Source organism: Tamandua tetradactyla, chromosome 17, assembly GCF_023851605.1.
Source record: "Tamandua tetradactyla isolate mTamTet1 chromosome 17, mTamTet1.pri, whole genome shotgun sequence".
Taxonomy (NCBI): Eukaryota; Metazoa; Chordata; class Mammalia; order Pilosa; family Myrmecophagidae; genus Tamandua; species Tamandua tetradactyla.
Window position 1 is genome coordinate 26,193,568 of NC_135343.1, and position 12,195 is coordinate 26,205,762.

At 33.4% G+C, this 12,195-nt stretch overlaps 1 protein-coding gene across 2 annotated transcripts in view; it reads right to left on the reverse strand.

The window, feature by feature from the left end:
- PSME4 (proteasome activator subunit 4) overlaps positions 1 to 12,195 on the reverse strand; it is a 92,437-nt gene that overhangs the window by 20,091 nt on the left and 60,151 nt on the right. For both annotated transcript variants that reach the window (XM_077134221.1, XM_077134220.1), the window contains 9 exons: positions 10,911 to 11,120; positions 9,644 to 9,780; positions 8,702 to 8,755; positions 8,266 to 8,395; positions 7,660 to 7,741; positions 3,934 to 4,087; positions 3,318 to 3,387; positions 2,174 to 2,299; positions 1,776 to 1,928 (listed from right to left, as the gene is read on the reverse strand). In XM_077134221.1, the coding sequence (XP_076990336.1) occupies positions 1,776 to 1,928; positions 2,174 to 2,299; positions 3,318 to 3,387; positions 3,934 to 4,087; positions 7,660 to 7,741; positions 8,266 to 8,395; positions 8,702 to 8,755; positions 9,644 to 9,780; positions 10,911 to 11,120 (1,116 nt within the window). The remainder of the gene's footprint in view (positions 1 to 1,775; positions 1,929 to 2,173; positions 2,300 to 3,317; positions 3,388 to 3,933; positions 4,088 to 7,659; positions 7,742 to 8,265; positions 8,396 to 8,701; positions 8,756 to 9,643; positions 9,781 to 10,910; positions 11,121 to 12,195) is intronic.

A 12,195-nucleotide genomic window follows, 5' to 3' on the forward strand; every position in this document is an offset into this window, starting at 1 on the left:
ATGGCACTCAAAATGTACATCACTGTACAACACTCTGTAATAAAGTGTTAATAACAGGGTGGTATTGATAAAAAACACAAACAATGCAAACTATGGACTATAATTAACAATTGCACTATAATATTTGCTCATCGATTCTAACAAAGGTACCATGCCAATGCTAAAAGTCAATAACGGGATATAAAGAATACGAAATGTTTCTTTTTGGAGCCATGAAAATGTTCTCAAATTGACTGTGGTGATGAATGCACAACAACAATTATACCAAGAGCCATTGATCATACATTTGGATGGATTGTATGGTACATGAATAAACTGTTAAAAAAAAAAACAAAACATAATCACACTCATAACATCTTTTCTTCCAAAGTCTCTTCCTGGAAACACACATGCATGCACACGCTTCATTCGAATGATTTCTTAGCGCACCCCAATAATTCATACTTCTGAGAAGTTCTCTTTCTAAAGTTTTGAATGACATAGTACACTGGACTGAAACTGAAACTGAAAATCTCAATCAATTTTAAGTTTTGCTGCCTATTGCGGTCACTTGACTGAATCCTAAAATAGAAGGCAATGACATTTTAATACAATTTAGTAATTAGCTTAAGGCATAATATCAGAATTTCAAGTCTCAAATTACAAATCACCTTTGAAAAAGTGTTTAGATGTCAGACTTGAAAATACTTATGCATATGCATCTTATATTTTAATGAGAATAGAAATTACTTTGTGATCTTGTTAAAATACAGATAGTGACTCATCAATTGCATGGGATCTGATAATATCCTGTGTTTCTAACAAGTTCCAAACTGGTGCCTGTGCTCTGGTTTCTTTCCTCAAAAGAATCTATATAGGACAAAGGTGGGAGAAGTTGGGAATAAAATTTCCAGGGGTACCCCCAGGCAGTAATTTTTTAAAAAGCTGTATTTTAAACAACTAACCAGTAAAGGAGTATGTTCTGGAAAACAGGTAACTTGAAAAGGGCTTTACAATGACAATGACAGAGTGAAGATGAGAAGGATATATGTGAAATGTTTGAATAAAATTGTTTCATGAAATGTGAGCAGGTAAAAGGCAATATTGCTTATTAATAAATGATTTAAATATGTGAATTAAATTAATATATTAAAAGGGTTATACAATCCTCCTAAAAGTATACAAAATTAAGTAAAGACAAAAACAGTATCTCTGAGTCTTCTCTTTAAAGAAATGCCTTCTACTCAGGCCCTGCTAACATATTACCAGGTTATTTGCAGTGTAGTACATTTTGTAAGCAGGCTAATTTTAGAGCAGGTGTGTGAAAACTAAATCTAATAATTAAGAGGTATAGTAAAAAAGAAAAAGGAGGCATCAAATTCAAACTGCCTCATCCTACCAGATGAATGATGCAGATGAGTAAAGAGGCTAAGAGAAAGGAAGGGCCTAAAGAGAACTGAAGAGTGCCCTAGTGAAGCAGAGGCTCATGTGCAGCACAGGAGGCAACTGCTTGCAGCACCATAATGTGGGAACAGTATTTCATGATCTTCCCAATTAAAGAAAAAAAAGGAATTTTTAAAAAATATGAACTATCCTGTTGACCCCCACCCCCAACACTGGCTTTCAAAACAGTGAATGTTCCCCATGGGCCAAAAGCAGTTTATACATATTTGGCAAATGTCATGGAACCGAGTGCTTCATATTTTAAGAGTCAGTATCTAATGTGTTAGGCATTAGTGTATAAATGGATACTGTGACGTAACTTTAACAAGGAAAGTGGTGTATAGATACATCACCTTTTCAAACGTCCAATGCTTAGAACCTCTGATTAAACCAGCTATAATTTCTGCAACACATCGCTGGGTGCTTTCATGTGAATCTGCAACCAGACGCTCTAAATGGGGCTTCAGAACTGGCAGAAAGGCATCATCGAAATTCCTAAATACACCCTATAAACACAAAGAGAAAATTCTTCAGTACTAAAATGACTATCATCTCAACTATAATTAGAATATGCTTGTAATTATTTTTTATACTACTGCTGTGTATAAAATCTCAAATGTCCCTGTTAGAACATGGCTGCTTTAAATATGTCTAAGTTAAAATGGTAAAAACACTTTCACTTTACATTTCATATTAAAATGAAACCAATGAAACAAGCTTTCTGAAGAAGATATATAAATCATATAGTTACCTTAAAGAGGCAAAAGCGTCGGGGATTAAATTTATCTTTTCCTTTTCTGTCTTCTAAAGATAGATAATTAATTAACTGTTCAACAAACTTAGGATCAGAAAAATGATCAAATATAATCTGTTCTGCCTATAAAGTTAAAAAAAAAAGAACATTCAGGGCTTAAAATCTATTTTAAAACATGATTCTGAAAAAATTAAAATTAGAAAAGTTTTTTTAATGTGTCTCCCAACATAAATACATTTTTATAGCTACACATACGCATACACAGAGGCAGACATGTGATACGTTTATCATAGGGAATTTTGTTCACAATGTGTTTTTTGTTTTTGTGGATGGGGGAGGAAGTCCATGGGCTGGGAATAAAACCCGGGTCTCCTGCATGGCCGGTGAGAATTCTTAAATGAACTACCCGTGCACCTACAGTAATAAAACCTTAATACTTGGTGATGGGCTGAATATTTTTGCTCTAAAGAATTTTCAGTTTTCATAGAGGTGATAAGGCTTTCTAGAAACAAAGTCATTTTTCCTCCTAAAAATGCTTAATCCATAAGAATAGCTTAAGTTTTCCTTCAGTGCAGTTCCCATTTCTCATGCTATTAATTAAAAACCACACTGTTTGTTTTTAATTGAAAAATTCATGTTACTCTGGCCTTTTGTGTGCAATTTAGAAAGATCCTCCTAGCTGTAAACCAAACCCCAACAAATCATTTCCATATCTACAGAGCACCAGAAATTAAAAGATAAACTTTGTTCACGATCAGAAACTAAAAGCTAAAATAACATTAACTTCTTTGAGAAAGACATATACTTAAAAGCCTTAAAAGTAATGGAAGAAATACCTTCTATGAAGACCAAAGAATTTTAAACTGAAATCTACAAAAATCTATTTATTGAGTACCCATTATTTATGTACAACAAAAAAACCCTGAAAACCAGTCATTATCTTTGTCTTCAAGAAGCTTGTAGCAGACAGAACTGAAACAAGAAACAAGCAGGTAACTACATAAAGCAGTACCGAAGCAAGGGCTAAGTGGGCAGTAATGTGAAAGCAACATTAGATATACTAGACCTGAAAATCAATCAGTGGCCAGAAGTAAGGTATATTTGAATGAGTATTTATACATTGTAAAAATGGAATGCTTACCTCTGTCATATCCTCCCTGCTTCTGCCAAGCTTAGGCTGCTCTTCCACACCAGCATAAACAACCATATTCCTATATAGTTAGGAGTTTTTATTTGAAATAAGCATAGAAAAAAAATATTACGAGGTTCACAAATGGAAAGCATTAGAAGGAATTCTTAATAAAGTCTAGATGCTTAAGTTTGAGGGTATTGAATATATCAGTAACAGTCTTGAACTTGAAATCTATCAGATCATTGTATACTAATGACACATTATTGAAGACAAATGAGTATTTTTCTGGCTTATTTAAGAATGTGTATTATTAATAAGTAGGAATATGATTTAGAGCAGCTATTAACTTCTTTAGCTCTGGTAATGGTGGGATTAAAGCAGGGTCAGGGTTCCAGTGGAAAGACAAGGAAGAGGCAGGAATGAGACAGAACCTGCAGGAATAATAGAATAACGGAAGAAAATAGAAGAGGAAAAAAGTTCGTATGTGTATCTTGGGTGGAAGAGTACAATCTAGTTGCCTCAAGTTGCTGCTGGACTCCCCCACAAATTCAAAGATGATTAAAAAAAAAATTTATATGAAAGATAGGCTGTTTAATAATAAAATACACAGTAAGTTACAACTTACTGTGGCCAGGTGTAATATCCCCAGTGGGTTTTTTCCACAAAACAACTTGACTCCCATTCTTTTTTCGATCTTGGTATACTTTTGCTATTGTAATGCATCCAATGGTTATCAGGCCTATCACCAGCAAGAATTTGGGTAGGTTTAGGATATCCACCTAAGAAAAGGAGAAATCATATTAATTTAAACACATCAATGTAATATTTATTCTCAACTTTTAGCCAATACTACTACTGTACTTCGTTTTTATAACCAGACCATTCAAATTCTTTCAAGGCAAAAATCCTTAAGACCTATAAGCAATTAAGGGATCATTTCAAATCAGAGGGTAAAAGATGGATTATCCAAATGGTATTGAGGTAGTTATTTATGAGGAAAGGAGATCAAACTATACCCTTACTTCATTCTTTTCACCAACATTAATTCCAGAAGGACTGACTTTTTAAAAATAGTTCTAGTCTTGAAATAATTTCACTTACAGTAAATTTGTGAAAACAGCAAAAAGAATTCCCACATATCCTTCATTCAAATACCCAACTTTAAGATTTTACCACAAGTATTTTATTATTCTCTCTTCCTATGCACACACACAACTATTTCCAAACTATCTGGGTATAAGTTGGAGACATAATGTAGACAATGTCCCTTAACACCAAATATTTTACTGTATTTCTATAACAAGCACATTCTTTTAAATAACCAAAAATCTCAAAATAATATAGTACTATTATCTTATTAAGAGACCTTATTCAGATTTGTCATTTATCTAACTAATGCCCTTTTATAGCCAAAGAAAAAAATAGAAGTATTTTTCCTGGCCTATGATTCATTCTAGAATCACACACTGCATTTGGCCACCAAGTCTCTTTAGTATCCTTTCATCTAGAATAGTTCCTTGGTCTTTTGCTTCCATAACCCTGACATTATGGAAGAATTTAGGCCTTTTACTATTCCTCAGCTTTGGGTCTGACTGATGTAAATTCATGATTAAATTCAGCTTATTCACTTTTGGCAGGAAATCAGGGAAGTGATATTGGGCTCTACCCAGTGCATCCTATCAGGAAGTATATGATGTTGATTTCTCTCATCATCATGCAATTCCTGGTTATGCTATCTTTGATCACTTGGTTAATGTGGTATCCTGTCAGTTTCCTCCACTACAAAGTTATTATTTTCCCTTCTGTAATTAGTATTTTATTAAAATATATTTTGGGGACTATTTAAGCACCATGTTTCTCATCAAACTATTACCTTCTTGTTTTAGGATTACTGATGAATCTTATCTGAAACAATAATTATTATGGTGTTTTTCAAATGGCAATTTTCTAATTCCATCATTCCTTTTATATTTGTTAGCTGCCACTCTACTGTAAAAACAAAACAGAAAACCCACTTTCCCTTCTCTCCCATTTGTTTCTGTTTATTTATATCAATATGGAGTGGCTTTTGAATTATTATTTTATTATACGAGTTATAATCTATTATCTTATTTATTTTGATACTCAAATTGTCCTGAATATGGTTAGTGGGGAGCCCTTTCAAGCTTGTTCCTATATCCTCTAACATGGGGAGAACTTCCTTACTTTCTGGCACAAAATGTTTCAGGCTTTCCCACCAGCCTTGGTGTCAGAAAATAAGATCTAGGTACTAAGTGTAGGACAGAAATTTGCATGTAACTTAACAATAAAGACACTAAAGGAAAAGGTGAGTGAATTTTCTTACATATTGGGGTGTGGGGCGTTGGGGGGGGGACTTTTCTAAATAAGCATAATTTGAAATCAAGAAATTTCAAAGGAAAACGTTTATTTTTTGCTACATAAGTTATTCCTTTTCTTATAAATAGGGCAAAAAAATGCATATGACCATAGGAAAAGTCCTTGCAATCCAACAATACAGACCAAAAATGTGTAACAATTACATCATAAAGAAATACAAGTTAAACCAGGATATTATTTTTCACCTATCATATAAGCAACATTATCAGCTAAAAAGTTCTACAGTGATGATCACTGCTGACCCACACTGTCCATCTATAGGGGACTAGAGAAACAATTAAACATGAAACTAGTAATGGTGGTGTGCTGATTTGAAAGTATGCCCCGTAAGAAAAGACATGTTTTGATCTAAATCCCAGTTTATAAAGGTAGAATAATCTCTATTCAATACTGGATGTTTGAAACTGTAATGAGATCATCTCCCTGGATGATGTGATTTAGTCAAGAGAGGATAAACTGGATTAGGGGACGACATGTCTCCACCCATTTGGCTGGATCTTGATTGGTTTATTAGAGTTCTATAAAAGAGGAAATACTTTGGAGAATGAGAGATTCAGAGAGAGCAGAGAATGCTGCAGCACCATGAAGCAGAGATTCCACCAGCCAGTGACCCTTGGAGATGAAGAAGGAAAACGCCTCCCGGGGAGCTTCACGAAACCGGAAGCCAGGAGAGAAAGCTAGCAGATGACGCCGTGTTCGCCATGTGCCCTTCCAGCTGAGAGAGAAGCCCTGACTGTGTTCGCCATGTGCCTTCTCAATTGAGAAAGAAACTGAACTTCATCGGCCTTCTTGAACCAAGGTATCTTTCCCTGGATGGATGTCTTAGATTGGACATTTCTATAGACTTGTTTTAATCGGGACATTTTCTCGGCCTTAGAACTATAAACTAGCAACTCATTAAGTTCTCCCTTTTAAAGGCCATTCTGTTTCTGGTATATTGCATTCCGGCAGCTAGCAAACTAGAACAGGTGGTTATTCATGGGAGATGAGATGGAGTGAACAAGAACTCGGGATTCTTAACTTCACTGCTATGCCATCAAGATTTTTTTTCAAGAATAAATATTTATTGAAATAATTTTTCTGCTATTTTTAAAAAAAAACAATTTTAAATATAACTCATAATACAAACTTCTATACACTTCAGTTATTCATTCTACACCAAGATATGCAGCTTGACGCAAGCTGCCATTTTTTTAATTATATATGCTTGCCATAGGCATACCTTACAAAATATTTAATATATAAATATTAAAAATAATATTATTCTTCTAATATTGGAAATGTAAACAGGTGTTTCAAGTAAAGATAAAGTGAAGATTAGTAACAGAGAGTATGATAAACAAAGCCATTCCCACACTTACTACTGTTTTATAGTGATGCAAAATAAAGATGGTGGTGCATGACTATATCTCTCTTCACAGAGTAAGAGCTAAAAGCAGATAGTCAAATAAGTTATCAGAGATGAAAACTTTGGTAGCAAATGTAATAAAAACATTCTTTTTACTCAAGATCAAATTATTATTATTTTCTGGTAACAGGTAAAATTCAGAGAATTCTGATAACACACTAAGGTATAAGGAAGTAAATCCACTTTGCCCATAATCCCACCATCCAGATAGATACCTAATAACGGTATTTTAAGTTTTTGAAAGAGTTTGATAAATAATTAGTGTAAGCTGCTTAGTGGGTAAGACAAATAATGTAAAGTGATGACATGTTTGCCCTGAATTACAAAATGTACACGTGTTATGCAGATACAGAGCCAACCTATTTGTGAATACTTTTTAATACTAGCTTTCATTAAATCGGTTTCCCTTCATAATATTGCTTCATATTTGGTATTAATATCAGCAAAACAATATTTGAAAGCAAGAATTATACTTCACACATTTCAAATCAAGAAATTTTCTGAGTTTACTGAAAAGCATTATTAATTACTTTTGTTAGAACTTACTGATTTCATAAGGGTTGATAGTCAACTTTTTGTGAGTTCTTTTTAACTGCTTGAGAATACCAGCAACAGCTGAGATAGCCATCTAGAAAAGAAACAAGTAAGGTATATATACCAAAATTTTAAAACCTCTTAAATGGTTGCCTGCTTTACTCAAAGCAGAAGCTGGAATGTGTTTATTTCAAAACAGAAATAACTTTCCCATTGAACATATGGTGGCATAAATTTGATTTGGAATGAGTCATTTGTAGTTCTTACTCTTGAACTTTCACTCATGATAATTATAATTAGCCTATTGGCTAGAAACCTTTGATTCTTTAATTGTTAAATCAATACTTGCTCATTCTTCAAATCTCAGTTTAAAGACCTCTTCTTTTAAGTCTTTCTCTAAGGCACCAGGGGTCACTGAACAAATCTCACCTCTAAATTTCTGAGTGGAAAAAAAAACAAAAATTGTATATTCAGATTTCTTTCCCTCCTGTAACGCTTGCGACTCATTTTTCAAAGTCAATCTTTCTGAATTACTCTATAAGCTTATTTAGTATTTAAAGACTTCAGGTGAGGTGAGAATTCTCAAATCCAAAATTGTAGCTGAAATAAAGAATCTACCTTTCGAACTACGATTGCATCATGGTTAAGATTCTCAACAAAAAACTGTATGGCACGAAGAGGTAACACTCGGTCATCTCTCAAGAGTAGAGACAGAAGCCCAATGCCTATATGTTCAAATTTCCAGGGCCTTAAAAAGAAAGGGGGAGAAGGGGAGAGAATCACAAAACATATCACTCATGAAACCACTTTTTAAAAAAATGCTATATTTGAAACATGTTAGTTTTAGGTTTCTCAAAAAGTAAAATAGGTATATTGAACATTGCTCTTACTCCCAAACATTCCCCTGCACATCTTTCCCTTGTAGTCGTCTAAATTCAGGAATTAGACTCCAATTTTTTGTGTGACACAGGCCATTCATATCCTTCAATGTAGAAAATGCCTAAAGTGTTTAAGATGAATGCTTTGAAAATTTAACAAGTAAATTTGCACTTACAGATTCCTTTGCTCCACACCATCTAGCAAAGTATCTACCAGATTTTCATAGTTCCTTAAAAAAAAAAAAAAAATTCAGCTGAGATGTTGTCTTAATATGACCATTAAGATGAACATTAAATAACACAATTCAAATTCTGGCAAAATTCATTCTTCCCCTACTTGAGACTGTTAAAGTGCATGGTGAGAAATAAGCCAGAGTGAAAGCAGATGGATGAACAGAGATGCTTGGAAAAGAATATAAAGGGCAGAGAGAAAATAAAGAAAAGTCTAGGTACGTTTACCAACTCATCTGTTCCTGAGTGTACATTCAAAAGTAAATCTGTAAGTAATCAATTAGTTAGGAGTGGTCTAATCTGTATAGTATTCTATGGATCTGAAATACATAGGGTACACTACGATGAGTTTATTGCTTTTATAAACATTTTAGAAAAAGTAAGTAGGCATACTCATATATTAATTGTAAGACAAAGTCAAAATCAAGTCAGAGAGGCTCCTGCTTTAATGTTATCACTGAAATACTTTGCTTCAAAGAATCCAAAAACAGTTTATTAATATCCTAATAGCAAATTATACATTTAATCAAAGAGTAATTACTAAAGAGCCAGGAAGAGATACATGCGTTGAATTTGAATTTAGGATTTAATAATTGATCTGTATATCAATTAAGTTAGCTCTGAAACAGCGCTATCTAAAAAAAATCAAAGAGAAATCACACTGAGAAAAAGATATAAATAAACAACTTTGTTTTTAAGATGATGTTTTATACTTCCAGAGTTAAAAGTAAAAATTAAGTATCTTTATAATATAAATGAACTTTTGTATTTTTAAAGTAATCAATATGTAAAAGTCATTTAAGTACTTATGGTGCAACTATATTTTAGAGAACTTAAAATCCATTATCTGCAATGTTATCTATCTTAGCAGACCATTTGGCAATTACCTTAGGGCATCAGCATTCTTTTCTTGCTGGCGTTTAAGTCCTTCTTTAATCTCTTCTGGGCTAAGTAATAACTGGTTGACAGAAGGATTTTTGGATTGCTGAAGTAATTCTGCTATAGCAACACAAGATTTTGGAATCTATCAAAAAGAGAAGACCATAAAAAGGAATGAAGTACTGTAACATGCTAGAACATGGACAAACTTTGAAAAGTATATGCTAAGTGAAAAAAAGTAGACACTAAAGGCAACTTTATATGTATGATTCCATCCATCTACATAAAATGTCCAGAATTGACCAATCTGTACAGATAGAAATTAGATTAATGGTTTCCAGAGAATGGGGGGTAGGGGTAGGGATGAGGAGTGGATGACAGCATGGAGAGGGATGAGTTGGGAAAGAGGGAATGGGCAGTGACTTCTAATCAATATGGGGTTTCTTTTTGGAGTGATGAAAATATTCTGAAATTAAAGTGGTCATGGTTGCACAACCTTGTGGGTATACTATTATGAATATATATACATATAACTGTACATGTTAAAAGAGTCATTTTATGGAACATGAATTATATCTTAATTTTAAAACAAAAAAAAAGCATAATCTAATGAGAGTTGTAAATAGCAAGACTGTGTTTTTATTTTAAAAATAATAATATTTAGACCAGTAATTTTTAAACTAAAGGAGATGTCAAGCATAAATAATCACTCTAGAGGGATGAGGAAGATTCAACCATGCTCACCCTTCCTTTACCTAACCCCATATTCTGAGATGTATAAATATACATTTGAAAGGACTTAGATGATCTGCTACATCTGTCCATTTGAGCACCACTGATCTTGACATTTTTAACTTTTTCTTTAGCCAAATTATTCTGATATTAATTTTTTTCACTATAAAATATATACTCAGTTGTCAATCTTTTGTGACTTTGGCTAATATTAGTAACCTCTTAAAATATAATCAACTCTTTAAAAAATGAAGTCAAAGGCAAATCTGAAAAAATAGTAAATGCAACAGTGGAATAACCCTTTGTGGCCTCTTGGTAGAAACCAACCTAGCTCTCTTGGGCATGTTCCAAATTGCTATTCCGTCTTGTTGTCTACTGTAAAGTAACTAAAAGGGAAAAATGGAAACTGAAAACAGATGCTTTTTTTTTTAACGGTAGAATCAAATGCCAAGGATATTATTACTGAAAAAAGAAAAATAAAAGCCATTTTATAAAAAGGCAGTATTTCAACCAAAGTTTAAATGAAAAAATGGTTTTTCTTACTGTGAAGTCCAATCCAATTGTTTCATATTGCCTATGAATTTTTTCTGCAAGATCATCAAATAGCCTCACTATTGATGGCTTTTCCAAGGACATTGCTTTGCTAAGTCCTGAAGAAACAATTGCTGGCCAAGTCTGTACAATACAGTCCCAATCATGAAGATTTGCCAAGCATACACCACTGTGATTTCCGAGGAGACAATACAAGGCACCCTGAAAGAAAAAGAGATTTATATGAGAGAATAAGTGACATCATTCAGTTGCAGCCAACTCACCTACATGATGTTTTTGAACTTACTAAACACTGATTACTTAAATGCTTAATATGGGTTAGTAAAGCCAGTTCACATGTTTAACATGTTACTTTCAGAAACTTGAATCTGACAATTAAGTGGTATCCACTAATATTTTCTCTAGAGGAAAGTTGTTATTAGACGGTTTGCTCAAAGAATGGCTAGTAATAAGCTATTACAGATATGTGAAGATGTTTCTAAGACTGTAGCTTCTATTCCAATTCTCTTCTACTAGAATTACTTATTCATAAAGGTCATGGAATGATCCACTCTTAGCATTTTAGGGTATAATGCATAAAGTAATTTATGAAATTACTTATTATTAATTATGAAATAAATAAATTTATGAAATAAATTACATCTGGCTGCTAAATATTTTCCTAAGTATATAAAAACAAGGTTATTTTAATTATACTGTGAACTTCTCGCTCTTGGAAAAGTCCAATTCATCAAAATGATTTTGATAACAGTCAGGTGCAACCCTCCATGTTCGTAAAAAAGAGTTACTACTACCAAAACATTTTGTTACTTCCAGAACACTCACTAGCTCACTTATAAGCTAGCTTCTTACTTCTTACTGTACTCCCATTCCCTTCTGCACATTCTCCATGAGAGCCTCAATTTTACTGACCTGATGGACATTTTTCAATTTTGATCTTACTTGACCTCTCAGATTTTGTCCATTTTAAACAGTTTTCAACAATGTCAAAGACCTAACAAACCAATGAGTTAGAACTTCTAAAACACTCTTGAATGATATAGGTACACTAAGGATTGGCAAACACCTCCTGTAAAGTCCCAAAGAGTTGGCCACATGGTCTGTTACAACTCATCTCTGCAGCTGTAGAATGAAAGCAGCTTTAGAGCAATACATAAAAGAATGAATGTAGCAGCGTTCAATAAAACTATCTCCAAAAGCAGGAAGCTAGGCTACAGTATGCTGACCTCTGTCTTAGAAACCAACTTCAAGGAATGTGTTGTATGCTCATCTTAAC